Here is a 20,976-nt window from a genome sequence, read left to right as displayed (position 1 = left end):
TATTATTAAATATATTATAATATATATTTTATATATTATATATAACAATAAAGGTTGGCGGATTCTGTCAACCCTTATTAAGTATTATAATATATATATATATATATATATATATATATATATATATATATATATATATATAATATTAATTATACTATATAATTATAAATAATATATATATTATATAATATTATATATTATTTATATAATATTATTATTTTTATATATTATATATAATATTATAATAAATAATATATATATATATATATATATATTATATATTATAAATTATATTATATATTATATATATAATATTTATATAATATATAATATATAATTACCAAAGGTTGGCGGGGTCGCCAACCCTTGGCGTCGCCAAAGGTTGGCGATGCCGCCAACCTTTGGTATTATATATATATATATATATATAATATTTTATTATAAATATTATATATAATAAATTATATATTATTATATATTATAATATATAATATTATAATATATTTTATATATTATTATTAATATTAATATATTATATATAATATTTATATAATATAATATATGTATATATTATTGTCAGGATTGGCGGAAACCCTTATCAGTTTATTTTATATATTAAATTATATAATATTATATTATATTATAATATAATATATTATATATTATATATTATATTATAATTAAAATATAATATAATTATATAATATATAATAATATAATATAATTATATTATATTATAATATAATATAATGGGTTGGTGTCTAGTGACGCCAACCATTTGCTTGTAAAAAAGTATTATGGTTTGGCGGAAACGCCAACCCCCAAAAATTATAAAACGCCAACCCCTATCAACTATTTTTAGTTTTTTTTTTCCAGTTTTCTTTTTAATTAAATACCCAATCTATCGATAAGATTTCCAGTTTTCTGAACTCTGAAATCTACCGAATAAGATTTGCCAATCAGTTTTTTTCTTCAGTTTTTTTTTTTTGACAACCTTTTTTCACTTTTTTTTCAGTTTTTTTTTTTAGTAAAAAATTGTTAATCTGAAATCTATTTCCCTTTTCAGTTTTTTCCTTTCTTCTTTTATTTTTGAAACATTTATTCTATTTTCTACATGATTATTTTATCACTTGAAAGATGAGAAAGAGGAGAGAAAAAAGTTGCAGAGAAGAAGAAAGAGAGAATATATGCTTGAGAGATTAAAGAGGGGTATTTTGGGGAAGGTGATTACTGTTGTGGTATATTTGTTTAAGTTTTAGGATATGTGACATTTTTATATACACGAAATAAAATAGTGGTAAAAATTTCAATTTTTCTTATTTTTTAAGTTGTGGTTTCCTGTGAATTGTAATTTGTAATCAATGTGATGAGTTTGAGTAATTTGAGTAATTTGTTCTGTTTTCCTATAATAATTGAGTAATTTGTTGCAGCTTGAAATGGGCCGACGCTTTTTTGAAAGGAGTTTACAAAAGGACCGCATTTTGCGAACCATTAAGGTAAACTGACATCATTTGTTAAAAATGAATACCATATATATTTATTTTTGTATATAATTTATATATTATTTGATTAGATATTATTTTATTTAATTTAATATTATATAATCAGATAATAATATATTATATATGTACATAAATTAAATATTAAAAATGTATATATATAATTTTATCGTTTGTTAAAGGTAATGTTATGTGTACCAATTTGTGGTATACAAATATGTATACACATAAATATATTATTTTATAATTAAATATTATTTTATCATTAATTCAAAACTACTCAATCGTATAATAACACATTCATGTGTGTATATATTTGTCTATCGAAAATATGTATACATAGTTTTATTGATTTATTAATAAGTTATAAATTCGAATAATGAGTTTGAACTATTGATCTGAGTTATGAATGTCTTCATCATTGTTTAGGTTTCTGAACGACAAAGTTCGTTGTTCAGACAAACCTTTCATCGTCTTAATTGACAAAGGTTGCTAGATTGTGTGAGTGAAGAGCCGCTAAGCCATTGTCATCGTTAAAGAAAAAGATGGTTCGGCCAAAGCCCATTATTGGAAAATATAAACAAGGTTTTAAAACCTGTTATAAATTTTTAAAAACTTAATCTAAAGAAAAAATTATTAATTTTCTAAACTGATGAGAGAAAATTATATAAATTTTGTAGAGTTTTGTGATTGTGATAAAATAATAATTTTATCTTTATGACACGTGATACATTTCAACATGTACCTAAGCACCTCGATCAAACCAATTCTCTCACTTTTATGATCTCGATTCGGAACTCCATGAATAAAGATTGACATGCATGCACGTTATATGTGATTGAAGGCAGAAGAAGTCATGGCAGGGACCAAAAAGTAGGGCCCCCTATGATCGATGCCCCCCATGATTGATGCCACATTGCACTATTTTAGCCATTTAAAATGATCAGACGGCTGTTCTCATCTCCCATCTCCCTGACCTAACTGAAAAGTTGTATTGTTAGCGTCACTGTTCTTACACGTGGCGCGTTCAATTGGATATTTTATCTTCCTTCACGCACATATCGCAAAATATCGCTAACATTAACTCGACATGGCCAATGTCTTATCACGAGCCTTTTATGGTCTTTTCAACCTTACACGTGTCGCCTCGTGATTTAGACGCCATTTATTTCATTTTAGGATTATTTTTTTGTCCCATTATAAATGCATAAAATAATAAAGATGTAAACTAATTTATCCTTTTAAATTTACAAGTTTCTTTCCATGGTTTAAAACTCCAACCAATCAATTTAACAGGGAATTGATGACAAATTTGATTTAGATTATGGTTATGGTTAGACAATAAAATTTTATATATATATATATATATAATTTAGATATATAAATAGTATATTATTATGTAGTCGAATAATTTTAAAATATAGATAAAATAATATCCATTTATATAATTACATGTTATTTATGTATTTAAATTATATGTAAAAAATATGTAAATATAACATTATTCTATGGTAAAGGCCATTTAAAAATTTTATTAAACAAAAGTGGAATTGAATCGGGTGAATTATATTATGGTTAAATTGTTCGGCTAAATCGGATTAATTATCGTGTTAGATGTCAACATTAGTAAAACTCATTTTAACATTTTATTAATATCATATTGATATTATCAATCCATTGGATCGCTCAATTTATGAATCGACTATTTGAATAGGTTAAAACTTAATTCAAATCTAAATATATTGATTTTAATAGTAAGTTTGCACTTAATTTCGTTTAAATCAAACAAATTTCAAAGTTTCAACCATAATATAATTTATTTAGTAGTAATTTTTAAAAATATAAGACATATTCTTTAATATTTTTAACCTAAAAAAATGTCTATACAGATTTCGGAACAAATATAAAAATGAATTCTGCAAGTCAAAATGGATGACAACGAGACATACACATATTTTAATGTGAACAAATTAGTCAACGAAAGTAATAAAGATATTTTTTTCATTTTAGGGTTATTTACTTTTTTGTCCCATTATAAATGCATAAAATAATAAAGTGTTATAAACAGCCCAACAGATATTGTCCGCTTTGGGCTTCAAGCCCGCACGGTTTTATTCCTAAAACGCGTCTCTGTAGGTAAAGGGACTTCAGGCCCGCCTACAAGATATTGTCCGCTTTGGGCCTATTAGCTCTCACGGATTTGTCTACTGAGTAGCGCGTCTCTTGGGTAAAGGGCTTCTGGCCCCTGTTTATATACAAACTCAGTAGACTGCACGGGAGCGATGTGGGACTTCAGGTCACAACACACCCCCCCATCGCGAATCGTGCTGATAACGTGTTATAAACAGCCAAACAGATATTGTCCGCTTTGGGCTTCAAGCCCGCACGGTTTTGTTCCTAAAACGCGTCTCTTGGGTAAAGGGCTTCTGGCCCCTGTTTATATACAAGCTCAGTAGACTGCACGATTCGCGATGGGGGGGTGTGTTGTGACCTAAAGTCCCACATCGCTCTCGTGCAGTCTACTGAGCTTGTATATAAACAGGGGCCAGAAGCCCTTTACCCAAGAGACGCGTTTTAGGAACAAAACCGTACGGGTTTGAAGCCCAAACCAGATAATATCTGTTGGACTGTTTATAACATAAAGATATTTTTTCTATTTTTATAATTTAATATTTGCAGAAGCTCAGATTATTGACTCATCTATCCTTTAATAAAAAATTTGCTATATGATGTAAACTAATTTATCCTTTTAAATTTACAAGTTTCCATCCATGGTTTAAAACTCCAACCAATCAATTTAGCAGGGAATTAATGACAAATTTGATTTCGGTTATGGTTAGATAATAAAATTATTTATATATATATTAATATATAATTTAGATATATAAAATATATCATTATATGATAAAATAATTTTAAACTATAAATAAAATAACATTCACTTATATGATTATACGTTATTTATATACTTAAATTATATATCAAAAGTATATAAATATAGTACTAATATATGGTAAAACCCATTTAAAAATTTTATTGAACAAAAATGGAATTGAATTGGGTGAATTATATTATGGTTAATTTCTTAAGTCAAATTGATCTAATTGTGGTGTTGATGTCAGCATTAGTAAAACTTATTTTAAAATTTTATTAATATCATATTTATATTATCAATTCACTAGATCAATCAACTTGTGAATCAACTCTTTGAATGGGTTAAGATTAATTCAAGTCTAAATAGATCAGTTTTCATATTAAGTTTGCACTTAATTTCACTTAAATCACTTAAAAATTTAGCCACCGTCCTTGAAGAGGTCTGCCCAATCAAAGGCAGGCTTTAGATCATGATGATGATTGAAGCTGACATCATGCAAAGGTCATGCCACGTGTTCATGCACGTGGAAGGCTACTAAACCCTGGACGGTGGCGTTTTGTTGGTTAGTCATTTGTCTGGTCCCAACAACAACTTTCAAAATATTATTATCATCTTCTTTTAAGGAATGTTGTGTTTTCCTGTTCAATCAACATCAACTCAATCACCTCAAAATATATATATTTTACAATTAGAGAGTAATTTGTATTTATCAAATTGATAAATTTAAGTAAATTAAAATTTTATAAATATAATAAAATCTTAAATCTAAATTTTTATTTTAAAAATTATAATATTTTACTAATTTTATTAATTTTAAACATAATTATATCCTAACTTTTAATGATATTGTTTATATTTTTTTAAACCTAAGAAAATAAGAAAGATTATAAAAGAGGCGTATTTGAATAAGATTATGAATTGTTATTCATTTTAAGGCTATTTACTCTTCTAAATAGATTTATTTTATAAAGTTTGATTCTTTCAAATAAGTCTATTCTATCTTTCTATTGGATATTATATTACACTATTTTTTAGTGGATGGTTTGAGATGGAAAATAAACAAATTAACTTGATCCATCCAAGTCCAACTTGTGCTTAAATTTAATAAAAAATGTTCTTAAATTAATGATAGTTAAAAAAACAATATAATGAATAAAAAATAGGCTAAAGGGCTTATTCACATCCAAGGCTTAGTATATTATTAAACTTTTATTTATAAGATTTTAAAAATTCAAATACTTATTTTTATATTAAAATTCTCAGTTATCATTAAAAATAAAATTATCATTTAATAAAATATTTAAAAACTTAAAATTTATCTCATTTTTTTCTCTTAATTTAAAAACTTAACAAACTTTTTATTTAAATATTTAAAAAATTATTATTTTCTCTTTAGTTATTTTTTTGTCACCTTCTCTGTTCTAATTAACAAATAACATTTTTCATGAATCTTTTCATTCTAGCTATTGGGGACGAGTTGTCAGCATATATAAACAAATTATATAATATGAATCACTAAACCATAAAAATAAGTTTAAAAAAGGATTAAATAATTGCATAATAACTAATTATTATTAAATAATAGAGCACTGATTTAAGATTTAGGTGAAGAAGCAAATTATAATAATTTGAATAAGTCATATCAACATTAACATCACCTCCGAGCAGAAATATAAACAAATTAACCTGCCTCATGCAACTTGTGATTAAATTAATGATCTAAAAAAAAAAACAAATTAACCTGACGCATATTAATTACATTATAATGAATAAAAAATAGGCCAAAGGGCTTATTCACATCCAAGGCTTAATATATTATTAAACTTTTATTTACAAAGATTTTAAAAATACAAATACTTACTTTTATATTAGAATTTTCAGTTATCATAAAAATAAAATTATTATCTAATAAAATATTTAAAAACCTAAGATTTAGGTGAAAAAGCAAATTATATTAGAGGGTGAGTTATAATTTTCATAAACATTAGGGTCTTTTTACCATAAGGTAATAGGAAATTTGGAGAAAAAATTTCGGATCTTTTTTAATTTTTAAAATATCATTCTACCCAATAGTTTTAAACATTGATAATTATATATTAAATGATTGAACAAAATATAACAAATTATAAATGTAAATGTTATATTATAATTATTGGGGTGATATAATACTTTAAAAGTATACAAAAATTTTAAAGATTAATACATGAATTTTTAATGATTAAATTATTATGTTTTAACTGTTTGAGTTATGTAAAAAAATAATGGATGTTAAAATTATTGTTTCAACATTAAACCATGAGTATTTTCAAACAAATTTTAATTTTTTATAAGAAAATATTATTTATGTCAAATCAGAGAAAATATATTTTTTGAGCAGTAAGAAGATAGCCCGTATCAAGTTCTCTATAAAAATGGAGAATGCATTCCTTATTCTCTGGTACTACAAGATTTGCAATATTGTTAACTACCCTAAATCCGAAGAAAAATTGTAGAATGAGCATCAACAGCTTGGAAGACCAGAGGTTGAAAGGGTTACAGTATCTGGCCGCGGTAGGAGATGTCGATAAATTATTTTCAGAACTCACAAAGGATCTATATGTTTTGGAGGATATTGAAAAGATACCATTAGTGACTACTCCCTTACACACAGCTGTAAGCCAAGGAAAGATCCGTTTCGCTAAGGAAATAGTAAACTTAAAGCCATCATTTGCTTGGAAGCGAGACGAACGAGGGCTTAGCCCCCTCCATTTGGCTTTGGAAGGGAAGCACCTGCAGGAAGGGCAGGATCCTCGTGATCCAGATTTGGAGCGGGAGTACCAGGAACTTATAACTTGGTTGATTAAACATGACAGTGGGCTTGTCCGTGTTAAAGCAATGGGGTTGGTTACTCCTTTGCACTATGCAGCTCAAGTGGACGACGAATCCAGCTTAGCTGAGTTTTTGCATGTTTCTCCATCATCAATCGAAGATTTGACTGTTAAATCTGAAACTGCTGTCCATGTCGCCATAAAAAACGGGAGCTTCAAAGCCTTTAAAGTCTTGTTAGGATGGCTTCGACGCGTCTACAAACTGGAGATCCTGAGCAGGGAGGACGAAGAAGGAAACAATGCATTGCATACTGTCTGCAAGTAAACCTGAGGTAAGCATCCGATGTTCTTTCTCATTTTCTTTACATAAGCTTCTAATATAATATTTCATTTTCTCCTCAATAATGAAGATGGTGAAGCTGTTGCTTCCATATATGGGAGTGAATGAAAGGAACAGTAAAGGCTTGACAGCTTTGGACATGTTCAACCATCGCCAATGTCAAGGTTTGGTAGATGCAGCAGTTGGGGACATTCTACTTGCTAGTGAAGCTAAAACTGCATCTCAACTCCATCGTCCTTCACAAAAAAGTTCACTAGTCGAGAAGTTGTCAGGTGGCTTATCGTATTTAGAAAATATTCGGCTAATCTCTGGTCTGGATTACCGATACGTTGATGAAATTCCTCTTGAAACCCGAAACATACTACTTGTGGTAGCTGTATTGGTAGTCACAGCCACCTATCAAGCTGCATTGAGCCCCCCCGGAGGATTTTGGCAAGATAACTCCAATCCGCAGCCAGCAGCCAACAACGCTAGCACAGAGCCTTCTGAACACCAAGCAGGGAAAATGATTCTGAGGTCTCAAGGCCAACTAACATTTTTGACAGCTAATTGTCTAGCTTTTTTTACGTCTTTGTGCATGATTTCGGCTCTCGTAGTTGGGCTTCCATTTGAAAATTTCAGTTTGGCAATGATAGGTTGCATGGCAGCTTCGTATTATTCTTCTATGCGTGAAACTGTGGACTTCACCAAATGGCCCCTTGCAGAGTTTCTGCTTTCCACTTGTCTGGCTGCAGGTGTTGTTGCAGCATTTGTTTTTAACCGTTTGGTAAGCAAACCTTAAAAAGATACTACTACGTAAGGTGTAAACTTAGGAACCTACGAAGAAAAGTGAATTTATTGGTAGCTGCCGCTTGTTTATGTTTTGTTGTTAGAGTCGGCAATGTTGTTTGTAATGTTATTTTTGCACGTGCTTTTAATATATTTAATGAAGTTGTTTCTTTCACCATTACAATGGGATTTCAACTCAATCACCTAAAACACTTAGTAGATGATTATTGTAAGGATATAGCTTATTATCCAGCTGTCTTGTAACAGGTGAATTTGTCTATTGAGTATCACTCGATCTGTGCAATAAATGTTTTTAAAATCATATAAATGTTTTTAAAATTGGGAAATTTTACTGATTCATACTTCGATTAATTTAATTGAAAATTTTCAAAAAAATAATTAATATTTTAAAAAAATTTAAAATTTTAATCAAACTGGTTGAATCAATTAGTTTAGCTTGGTTTGGTTTGATTTGGTTTTAAAATTATTGATTAAGACTACTTAAATAAATATGACAAATTAGGAAGCATTCAAAGCTAATTATAAAATTAATAAAATTACGTATATATATTTTTGTATATATAATTAAGTAAACAGGTTATATTTGTCATCATGTGATTGGGGGAACTTTGCAGAGGGAGAAAAGTATTCTAAGCACTTCCTGAGAAAATTCGTCCGCACCAGGGCCCTGGAGGTTATGCCATCAATCAACAGCTTCTTTGCTGACCCTAAGTGAAGCAATTCAGTGATGTTCTTATTTTCACTTGAAGCATGAATGTTAGTCTAACTATTAGTTTTGTAACAATTCACATTTTCACCGTTATTCTGCAGCTTAAAAATGTGAATTGAAGAATACAAAACGGGTTAATCACAGTTGGTTGAATTTCTGGTATCAAAATCTTTAAGAGACTGGATCATGCCCGTACAGGTGGATAGAATATTAATATGCTGCAGCTTCACTTACGGCCAGAAAAATAGCAAATATGAAGAAATTACATATCTCCTAAAGTTAAAAGTTTCAAGAACAGCATAGTAAGACGGAAGTGCCATCAAAGACGTCGACATGATAACGAGAGAAAATGGGAACCCAATTTTGAGAATCCAGTTAAGCACAGACGTAAAAAAAAACCAATGAATTTAATTGTTAAAAATATATAAATGTAACGGAGACTCCAAATCATTTCCTCTGACTCTAAATTCTTTACCATGAATTTATACAGACATCTTAAATAAGGAAACAATAATCCATACAAGGAAATTCAATAATTATATAATAGGAAATAATATATAATATCATAAGATATAATATATTATAAATGTTGAAATTAGTGGCTCTTTATGTCCCACATCTATTAATTTAATCTCTTTGTATTTTACCAAAGGCTATAAATAAAGGCCTTGGTTTTAGTTCAAAATCATCTCTAAGACAGTTGTAGTCAGATACAATTGTATTGAGAGAATCCTATTATTTAGGGATCTCTAATAGTTTATGTTTCCTTTGTAACTATTCTTTGGAGATAGTGAAAGTAGTCAGCGGCGCCGAGGACGTAGGTACATTTACCGAACCTCGTAAATACTTGTGTTCTCTTTCTGTTATTTTTCTGCATTTTATTTTCTGCTTTAATTATTTATTATATTCAATAGCATAGAAGTTGTGTTTTATATTTCCGCTGCACAACAAGTGGTATCAGAGCCTAGGTTTAGGATAGTGAGTAGCTATTTATATGGTTATGTGCATGTCTAGGAAAATGCTGTCTAAGGAGGCTGGTTTTTAAGGAGGCTTTGTCCCCACTAATCTTTCCTGGGTACTTTCCTGGTGCATATATTATCATTTTTTGGGCACTTACTACTATCCTAGGTTATAGTAATTTTGTTCTAGCTATTGAATATAAATTTGTGGAACTTGGTTATTTGAACAACTATCTACCAAGTAAATCGTAGTCAGCAGAAAATGGCATCGACATCAACAAAGACAATTGTGACAACCGCAAAAATTGATGTGGAAAAATTTGATGGCCGCAACAATTTTGGCTTGTGGCAATGTGAGGTGATGGACGCCCTGTGTCAAGAAAATCTTGATATAGCTCTAGAGGAGGAAAAACCAGAGAAGATGGATGACAAAGACTGGGTGAGGATCAACCGTCAAGCTTGTGGTACAATTCGTACGTGTCTTTGTAGAGAGCAGAAATATCCATTCATGAAAGAGACGTCTGCAAGTAAAATGTGGAAGACATTAGAGAACAAGTATATGAAGAAGAGCAATGAGAATAGACTTTATTTGAAGAAGAGATTGTTCTGTCTTCAATTGAAACCTGGTACAAGTATAGGTGATCATACTGATACTTTTAACCAGTTGATAGCTGATTTACTGAACCTGGATGAAACCTTCAAAGATGAAGATAAAGCAATGCTTCTACTAAGATCTCTTCCTGAGGAATTGGATCATTTGAGCATTACATTACTTCATGGAAAGGAGAAAGTAACTTATGATGAGGTATGTGCTGCTTTGAGTAATAATGAAATTCGAAAGAAAGATCAACAAGAGAATAGAGAGACAACTATTGAAGCCCTTATTGTAAGAGGACGAAGTCAAAGTCGAAAGCAAGAAAGAAGGGGTAGATCTCAGAAAAGACCTAGTAAAGATGAATGTGCTTTCTGTCGAGAGAAGGGGCATTGGAAGAAAGATTGTCCGAAGTTACAAAGGAAAGATGAGGGGAAGACCAAAGTTGCTTCATGTGTAGCTGAAATTGAAGAAGATGAGTCAGATTTTGCTCTAGTAAGTCTACCAACAACATCTCAGTATGATGAATGGCTTCTAGATTCAGGTTGCACTTATCATATGTGTCCACACAAGGAATGGTTCTTCAGTTATGAAAAACTAAATGGTGGAGTTGTTTTCATGGGCAATGATAGTCCTTGCAAAACTGAGGGGATAGGTTCAATCCATTTGAAGAATAATGATGGGTCAACTAGAGTTCTGACAGACGTTCGACATGTACCACAGTTGAAGAAAAATCTCATCTTTTTGGGAGTTTTGGAATCCAAAGGCTTCAAGGTGTCAATACAAGATGGAGGCTTGAAAGTTATCTCTGGTGCCCTTGTAGTGATGAAAGGTACAAGAAGAAATAACTTGTATTATTATAATGGTGGTACAGTTTTTGGATTAGCAACTGTAATATCTGGAAAAGATGTAAATGATGAAACAACCAGACTTTGGCATATGCGTTTGGGACATGTAGGGGAAAAGACCTTGTTTAGTTTGGTGAAACAAGGCTTATTGAAAGGAGCAAAAACCTGCAAGTTAGATTTTTGTGAGCATTGTGTCTTGGGAAAACAAACAAAAGTAAGATTTGGTACTGCAATTCATAATACTGAAGGTATTTTGGATTATGTTCACTCTGATGTGTGGGGACCTACTAAAATAGCTTCTTTGGGAGGTAGACACTACTTTGTTACTTTTGTTGATGACTTTTCTAGAAGGACATGGGTGTACACTTTAAAGAAGAAGAATGACGTATTAGGTGTTTTCCTGAAATGGAAAAAGATGGTTGAAACTCAGACTGGCAGAAAGATCAAACGACTAAGAACTGATAATGGTGGTGAGTATACCAGTGATCCGTTTTTTGAAGTTTGTCAGGCTGAAGGTATTGTACGTCATTTCTCAGTTAAAGGAACACCACAACAGAATGGGGTGGCTGAACGCATGAATCGAACCTTGTTGGAGAAGGTTAGATGTATGTTGTCCAATGCTGGGTTGGGCAAACCATTTTGGGCTGAGGCTGTTACATATGTATGTCATCTCATTAATCGTTTACCATCTACTGCAATTGAAGGGAAATCACCCCTTGAGGTATGGTCTGGAAAACCTGTTAATGACTATGATTCCTTACATGTGTTTGGTTCGATTGCCTATTATCATATAAGGGAGTCTAAATTAGATCCAAGAGCTAAGAAAATAATCTTTATGGGGATTAGTTCTGGAGTGAAAGGATATCGTCTGTGGTGTCCAAAGTTGAAGAAAATCATTCACAGTAGGGATGTTACCTTTGATGAATCTGCCATGTTAAAGAAGGTAACAAAAAAGATTGATGATACTCAACAGCAGGTGGAGTGTATTCCGCAACAGGTGGAGTTTAAGACAATCACAACAATAAACCCAGTTAGAGTTGTTGAAAATGATAGTGATACTCCAGTGGCAGAGGAGGAAAGTGAAGATGAAGAGGTTTCAACCCAAGAACCTCAACAGCAACATGAATCAATTGCATCACATAGGTCAAAACGAGAAATACGTAAGCCTGCTCGATTTGCTGATATGGTGGCCTATGCACTTCCAATTGTAGATGATGATATTTCTTCCATTTATAAAGAAGCAGTCAAAAGTCTAGAAGCTGAAAAGTGGAAGAAAGCCATGGATGAGGAATTACAATCCCTTCAGAAGAATGAAACTTGGCAGTTAGTTCAATTGCCAAAACATAAGAAGACAATTGGGTGCAAGTGGGTGTATGCAAGAAAAGATGGATTTCCTAACAAAGAAGATATTCGCTACAAGGCAAGGTTGGTAGCAAGAGGTTATGCTCAAAAGGAAGGGATTGATGAGGTATTTTCTCCAGTTGTAAAACATTCCTCTATTAGAATTTTGTTGGCCTTGGTAGCACAATTGAATCTTGAACTAGTTCAACTTGATGTGAAAACTGTATTTCTACATGGTAATTTGGAAGAGGAAATCTACATGACTCAGCTTGAAGGATTTAAGGTTGCTGATAAAGAGAATTGGGTTTGCAAATTGAAGAGATCGCTTTATGGACTGAAACAGTCACCAAGACAGTGGTACAGGCGATTTGATCAATTTATGATGGAGCATAGGTACACAAGAAGCAAGTATGATAATTGTGTATATTTTCGCAGGCTACAAGATGGGTTTTTCATTTATCTATTATTGTATGTTGAGACTGCTGAGAATCCTATAGATATGATTACCAAGGTGGTAACAACGATCAAGTTCAATCATTGTTTGAACTTGATCAACATCCTGTAAGCTTAAATTGCGTCGAAAGGCGCATTTGAAGTCGTCGCTGAAAAAGATCGTATAAAGGAAATTTGGTGGGACTCACTAAATCGCCAAGGTGGAGATTGTTGAAATTAGTGGCTCTTTATGTCCCACATCTATTAATTTAATCTCTTTGTATTTTACCAAAGGCTATAAATAAAGGCCTTGGTTTTAGTTCAAAATCATCCCTAAGACAGTTGTAGTCAGATACAATTGTATTGAGAGAATCCTATTATTTAGGGATCTCTAATAGTTTATGTTTTCTTTGTAACTATTCTTTGGAGATAGTGAAAGTAGTCAACGGCGCCGAAGACGTAGGTACATTTACCGAACCTCGTAAATACTTGTGTTCTCTTTCTGTTATTTTTCTGCATTTTATTTTCTGCTTTAATTATTTATTATATTCAATAGCATAGAAGTTGTGTTTTATATTTCCGCTGCACAACAATAAAAATATTCTAAATAAGTAAATTATTAGAATTAAAAAAATTACATAACAACTAATTACTATTTCAATGTGCCAAAGTGATTAGAATTTATTTTTAATATATATATATTTTCTTTTTTTATAATTAGAGATTCGTCTGTATTTGTTAAACAAATAAACTCAAATAAATCAAAGTTTTGTACGTATGATAAAGGTTTAAACCCAAACTTTTATTTTAAAAGTTATAATATTCTACTAATTTTATTAATCCTTAAGATGATTATATCCTAATTTTTAAGGATATTGTTTGTTTATTTTTTTTTTAAGAGAAGCAAAAGGATTATAAAACAGACAGTATTTGAATAACATTATAAATGGTTATTGATTTTTGAGGTCTTTTACTCTCTCAAACATGCTTATTTTATGAAGTTTTGACTTTTTCAAACGAGTTTACTCTATCTTTTTATTGGATACTATACTACACTATTTTTTAGTGAATGGTTTGACATTAAAATAAACAAATTAACCTGATGTATGCAAGTCCAACTTGTGCTTAAATTAAATAAAAAATGTTCTTAAATTAATGATAGTAAAAAAAAAAAACAAATGAACCTGTCACAGATTATTACATTATAATGAATAAAAAAAAGGCCATCCAAGGTTTAGCACACTATTATGAAGAGTTTGTATACAAAGCAGTGAACAATGCTTAAGGCAGTCTGTTAGCTCTCAGATTGTTGGGTTCTAAACTTCATGGTCGAAGCATTTCTCAATGGAAAAGTGAATTTTTTAAACTAGAAAGATTTTGAAACAACCAATCCGAGGAGATACTCGAGGGATTTTGGTGGACTGAGATGATCAAGTAAAGACTATTTTTGCTTCATACTTCCAACGAGAAGATTCAACATGTTGAAATTGACAACCATTTTGTCTTTAAGGTTATACATGGACGCATACAGAGTCTACTACTAATCATCCAATCATCCAAACCCGTAAATGATGTTTGACTGTCTACTCTTTATCATGTAGTGGATAAAGTGATATTTGTGGCTTGAGTTTATATCATAAGGAGTTGTTCTAAATTTTCCCTAAAAAATAAAAGTCCTATCAAGATTTTTTTTAGTAATTAAATTTTAATAGGAGTTAACTTAGAAATGATTCTTATATAAATAAACGTATTATTCTCTTATATGTTAATAATAATATTATTATAATAAATACATTCATTATAAAAAAAAAAAATGAAAAAATATTAAATAGTATTGACTGTTGAATATAACTTGGTTTTAAATAAACTAAGATAAATTATATATGTTCTTTCTTTTTATTATGTAAGTATTTACTTTATTGATCTCATATACCTATTCTTCATCAAAAGAAATTTATATTATCACAACGTTAATTAAAAAAAAGATATTTAAAAAAAACTAACTCAAATTGTGAGATCTGCACGCACATTTATGCACTAACGCCTAGTTTTTCCTAAACAATATGAAATAACCCAGGTTTTATATAAATTTTCGAAGATCCACACTCAAGTTAACACTTCCACTCAAGTTAACAGTGCCTCTTGGTTAGTCTCACTTTCATATCTTACAAATAAGAGATTAAATAAGTCAGCAGGGTTTCAGGGCATCCAAGAGGTACATTGGCAAGTCTTTAACATTAACTACTAAAAAAATTTTCTATCAAAATGTTTTCCACCGAAACAGAACATATTGCCATGGAAACAAAATGACAATATTGAATACTCAACATTCAACTTTAGATTGTTAGAATAAAAGTGGAAACCGTGTTGGAAATCTGCCCACTCATCTATTTATTTCATTTCATTCCATACGCGCCCAGGGGTAGTGTCTTTCAAGCCGTAAGGGAATGAAAGGGCAAAATTCTGAGCATGTACTCTCCAGCATATATACAAGATAAGATGCCAGAGGTTAACTGTCCCATCGTCAACTTGTGCGGCACTTAGCAACCCCTGCACTAAGTTAGCCTTAATCCCCGGTGCTACCCCCAAAACAGTCGCGTCGCTTGGTGAATAGCGGAAGCAATTCAAGAATACACACACGGATTCCTCACAAAGATTTAAGACAAAGCAATATGCTGAAAAATATTAGTTATATTAATTGAACAATTGCTCGAGTACAAACCACACAATGAAGCCTTATATATAGGCATCTTCCCTATGCCCTCGAATAACTACCCATGTACAATGAATTTACATTCCCCATAGCACAGCTCCCCGCAGCTGGCTGCCCCAGGTACTAAAGATAAGAATTACACTTTGCAAGCCATCGGATTCACACCCTTGGACTACCTTGGATATTTTGCTGAAATATCATGGAACACTCCAGAACCTTTGCTGCTGGATTCCTTGGCCCAAACACCCCCGTTGGCCTTGCTGAACAATGGGCTCGACGTCCGCTGAGTTGCCGTACAAACCTGGCCTTGCCCCCTGGGCAGCTCTGCTGCACTGCTTCTGACCTGTATTCACACTGTGGCAAGCTGAACCCGCGGTCATACCGCCTGCTGCCACTGATTTGCGCTGTGACAGCCCCGCCGTGCACCCGCACCAATCCGTCCGTGACAAAGGTCTCTAAATCCTTAGCTTAATGAAATATTCATCATGCATTTTTATTATTTATACTATAATAAAAACATTTCCTCATGTATCATGATTCCGAGTAAAGAAAAATAATATTAAAATAACATATGTATATACAACTAGCTTCTCTGAATAATCAATTACTGATAATTGTAATAGTTGATCTTTTTTACTAACAAAAAATATATTTAAATCAATTAGCCAGTACTTTACGGATTCTCATAATGAATTGTCTTAGTTTTTGATGAAAAAATAAAACAAGGGAAAATGTTATAAATATGAAGTATAGATCCTCTACTCTGTAAATTTAAGTTCTTTGTGCATTAATTTCAACATATCAAACAAATTTTCAAAGAATAATGAGAAATTCAGTACTATTATCACTATTCTTTTTCTCTCCGCCTTCATTTTCTCTCTGTATGAAAATTTTATGGACATCATCGTAAAGTTAGATTCTTCTTTATTTAAGTTAGTTTAAAGATGAATGTTTAAATTTATTATTTATCATAAATATAATTCTGAGATTAAACTAAAATTTGGATTAAAAATAATTCTTTTCCCAGCAAAATAATTGACAACTATCAATGATAAATAACTCTTGTAATTGGTGTAAAGTTGAATTTACTTGACCGAAATCTAAAATATTTTAATATTTATAATGGATCCAGATAGATATAATATTTGAAATATTGCCCACTTGCATATATAGACAAAAGAGGTAGTTTTGGAAGTGGTATTAGTTTCCTTGCTATGAGACAAAAAAAAACAAGATTACGGTTATGTTGTTAGATATTCTACATAATTGACATGTGTTATATTGTGAAATTTCTTCTTATTCAAGTTTGTTTATTTGATATCTAGTAAGTTATAACCACCAAATTATCATAATAATGACAAAACACATTTTTTATTTATCAATCATTCAAAAATATATCTTTTACTTAGAGCCAATGAAAAGAAATTCACAAAATGGAATATCCTGGTAATATTTACAAAATTTTTTTCATATAAATTCACCAGCTGGCTTCACATCTCAGCCTTTTGAAAGCTTCCCAGGTGTAGATTCCTCCGCCGGCCTTTGCCGTCTGAGCTCCATTTATTGGGAATTTAATAAATATGGGATACAATATTAATATGCTGCAACTCCACTTACAGCCAGAAAAATAGCAAACAAGAAGGAAATTATATATCTCCTCAACTTCAAAGTTTCAAGAACAGCATAATGAAACGAAAGCGCCATCAAAGATGTCGACATGATAATGACTAGAGAATATGGGAGCCCGTTTTTGAGAATCCAAATTAAGCACACAGACCCAAAAAAAGTCGATATATTAAATGTCAAAAATATATAATTGTAATGGAGACCCAGAATCATTTTCCCTGACTCTAAATTCTTTAAAATAGTAATATTTTATTTATATATATATATATTTATTCATATAAAATAAGGTAATATTATCTAATTAAGTGATATTAAACTAAAATATATATAACCAATCATTTTAATTAATTATAAATTATCAACTTAATTGTGCAAATTAATTTATAATAATGATTTATTAAAACCGAAATCGCCATTATCTTAGCCGTCTTTCACCGCATCATCATTATTTCAACATTCATTTGTAACATCAATAGTAGAGGAACAGTAGAAAAACACTATTATCTCAACCAGGTGGTGGGAAGTCTAAATAAAAGCACTTAAATAATTGAACCTGTCAAGTGCAATTTCAGAACTTGTCCTCCCATTCGATAATAACACTTAAATAAATGACAGTACGAAAAATAAATCAAACTTTTTGCATATTAACCACATTAATAATGAAAAAAAAAAAAAAACAATCAACTCTATTTAAAGGAGTTCTCGTCGGTCAGTTAAAGCACCAAACCTCAAATTCCTCCTTGAATCTTCCTGGATAGTATAAAAAGAAAAGCCTGTCAAGCATGGCTGATGCTTTGGTGTCATCTGTGATTAACAGGCTTGGGAACTATGTCCTCCGAGAAGTAGAGTTCTTGCGAGGAGGGAAAGGCGAAGTGGAATTTCTGAGGAAAGAGTTGGAATGGTTGCGTCGTTTCTTAAATGATGCACAAGAAAAACAAGTTGAGGACGATACGAAACGGCGGTGGGTACTTGATATCATGGACATCGCTTACGATTGTGAGGATGTCTTGGATGAAATTATTGTCAAATTCCACGATGAAGGGATTCCAGATACGCTCAGTGTCGACCAAGCGAGTATTTCAGAATGATGGCAAGGACTCTTTACTTGCTTGGAGAAGATTTGTTGCTTTCTTTGCAGCAAAGCCAAGGAACTGATCGATTTATATGGCATTGGCAAAGAGATCGAAAGACTAAAAGGTAGGCTTAAAGATGCCTCTGATAGAAGTGTACGGTATTGTAATATTTTCAAATTAATAAAAAGGATAATTTAGTTATTTCGTTATCATTGTCCCATTATTTTGTTAATATTAAAATTGTGTGTATATGCTTGTATCCAGAAATTATATACATCAAGGGAGAATTCGAAAGAGCATTTCGTTGCTATATTTTTAAATATACGAATTAAATATATGTATATTTACACGTTTAGTTTTAAAAGACACTGATATGGGAATTTAAGGCCGCAAATGATTTTTGTTCTGGAGGCGTTTTGGAGTGATATCAACGCCGAAAAATGGGGGTAGAGAAAGGGAAACGTCTCATTTTATTTTTTAAAGCGGTTACTTTCCTGGGGCGAATACTTTGCTGCTTCCTTATATAAAGAAAAGAAAAAAAACAGCCATTTTTCTCTCTGGCTGCTATAGTTTACATCTTCACAGTTTTCCTTTCTTAAAATCAATTCTTTTGGGTCAAAAAGGGAGAGAGCTGAACCTGTTGCTTGTCAACCAGGAAAGGAATTAGACGGGGAGATAACTACCACGTGAAGACCGACGTAATCGCCGGAGGAGAGGTAGGCCATAAATTCCATGTAAAACTTTGCATGTCGTAAACTAGATTTTGAAAGTTGGTTTTATATATTTATGTGTGTGTGATTATATGTTTGTATTATGAGGAGGTAGGGTACAATATTGATGATGATGATTAGTTACGGGATGTCTTGATGTTTGAGAGTTAGAGAGAGAGTGATCATGGATCTTTGATAAATAAACAGAGCTCGACTATTATATGCGTGGCAGTAGACACTAGGCGCACTTGCACGGAACCGATGTAGTGGTGTTGTGACTGAGTCACCGCCTGAAACTGTTAGGAAGCGAAATCTGAAAGAACATGCAAGTTACCGTCATCTTCTTTCCAGGAAGCCAACTTGAATTACGTAGTCTGTAGGATGAAGAAGAAATAAAAGAAAAGGAGAAGGAATTAAGCATGTGTAAGTTATTTTGGGTAGATAGGATATTGTGCATGCATCCACACTTACTATATTGCACCTGCACCATTTTAATTAAATCACAGAAAGTATATTAACTAGTTTTATGGATAGAATAAGTTATATGATGATTAATTTATGGTCTTGATTATTAATTTTGTAGACTGTCTTTCTAGATTAATTTTATGTGCATATATGGTCTTGATTATTAATTTTGTAGACTGTTTTCCAGATTAATTTTATGTGTATATATATATATATATATTCATGGGATAATATAATCATACTAATTGAATCAATAACATCACTCGTAATTAGAGATCAGTGGATGAGACGTCCTGATCTAGTGAATGTTTGAACAGTTTGATGAGACGTCACGGTTTCAATTAATGAAAAAAAAAAATAGTTATTAACTGGTTTTGTGGTAATTATGTAAACAACATCAGTGATGGATGTTCGAAATTGAGAAGCATGAAATAAGAGGTATCTGAGATGGATGCCCTAATACGTTGGCGTAAGAGACACCTGAGATGGGCGTCCAGCCGAGTGTGTCAATGACGCATGTGATGGTAAAGTTCCATCGAGAATAACCATAAGAGATATCGAATTTATTCTAAAGGCCTACTGAGTTTTATAGCTCATATATATTTATTTTGGGGTGTTGCAGGTAGGAAAAACAATGGGGCAGGCGGGGAGGCGAGTAGATCAACACGTTGAAATGCGCTTTTAGCTACACTTATTTTTACAGCTATTTTGTTTGTTATTATGATATTTAATAGAATTTATCCATTCGAAAATTTATTAGCTTATTTATAATTTATGAATTTCTTTTGGGAGACTTTGAGACACTCATTGATTTCTAATAAATATTATGATGGTTTCTCACAAGTATTGAATTTTATGGCTATTATATTATTCTCTTTAAAATAATAATAACATAGATTGTTACCAAGGGTATGTAAAAAATTAAAAAAAAAATGATGAGGGGTATTACATTTTGGTATCAGAGCATGGTTTTGGGACCCAAAAAAAAAAAATTGTGAAAATGATTTCCTTCATAACATGTTCATAAGTTAGTAGCTAAAGCAGTGTTGATCGCTCCCGCGCCCTGACCTCTGTAAGTAAATACCTGCTGTAGCTATTGATATACCTTATTCAAAGTACTATGTGGTTTTGCAGAAATAGAAAGAATATGAGAAGGTCTAGCAGATTGAATACTCCCATCCCAGAGGAAAGCCATTCA

At 31.4% G+C, this 20,976-nt stretch overlaps 3 protein-coding genes across 3 annotated transcripts; all 3 read left to right on the top strand.

The window, feature by feature from the left end:
- Positions 1–6,867: 6,867 nt before the first annotated feature.
- Positions 6,868–7,506, top strand: LOC123204355 (ankyrin repeat-containing protein BDA1-like). The gene has a single exon (XM_044620960.1). The coding sequence runs from the start codon at positions 6,868–6,870 to the stop codon at positions 7,504–7,506; it is 639 nt and encodes a 212-aa protein (XP_044476895.1).
- LOC123204354 lies at positions 7,502–8,302 on the top strand. Its single transcript, XM_044620959.1, has one exon. It carries the CDS (start codon positions 7,586–7,588, stop codon positions 8,300–8,302), a length of 717 nt encoding a protein of 238 aa, XP_044476894.1. The 5' UTR covers positions 7,502–7,585.
- Positions 8,303–18,312: 10,010 nt separating this feature from the next.
- On the top strand, positions 18,313–18,618 carry LOC123204353 (putative disease resistance RPP13-like protein 3). The gene has a single exon (XM_044620958.1). The coding sequence runs from the start codon at positions 18,313–18,315 to the stop codon at positions 18,616–18,618; it is 306 nt and encodes a 101-aa protein (XP_044476893.1).
- The last annotated feature ends 2,358 nt before the right edge of the window (positions 18,619–20,976 follow it).

This window comes from Mangifera indica, chromosome 20, assembly GCF_011075055.1.
Source record: "Mangifera indica cultivar Alphonso chromosome 20, CATAS_Mindica_2.1, whole genome shotgun sequence".
NCBI lineage: Eukaryota > Viridiplantae > Streptophyta > Magnoliopsida > Sapindales > Anacardiaceae > Mangifera > Mangifera indica.
The sequence above is the reverse complement of the archived record's forward strand: the minus strand, read 5'-3'. Positions and strand labels throughout refer to the sequence as shown.

Bases quoted from the DNA above. Each gene is read 5' to 3' on its own strand.
- LOC123204355 (XM_044620960.1), top strand. From the start codon at position 6,868: ATGAGCATCAACAGCTTGGAAGACCAGAGGTTGAAAGGGTTACAGTAT.
- LOC123204354 (XM_044620959.1), top strand. From the start codon at position 7,586: ATGAAGATGGTGAAGCTGTTGCTTCCATATATGGGAGTGAATGAAAGG.
- LOC123204353 (XM_044620958.1), top strand. From the start codon at position 18,313: ATGGCTGATGCTTTGGTGTCATCTGTGATTAACAGGCTTGGGAACTAT.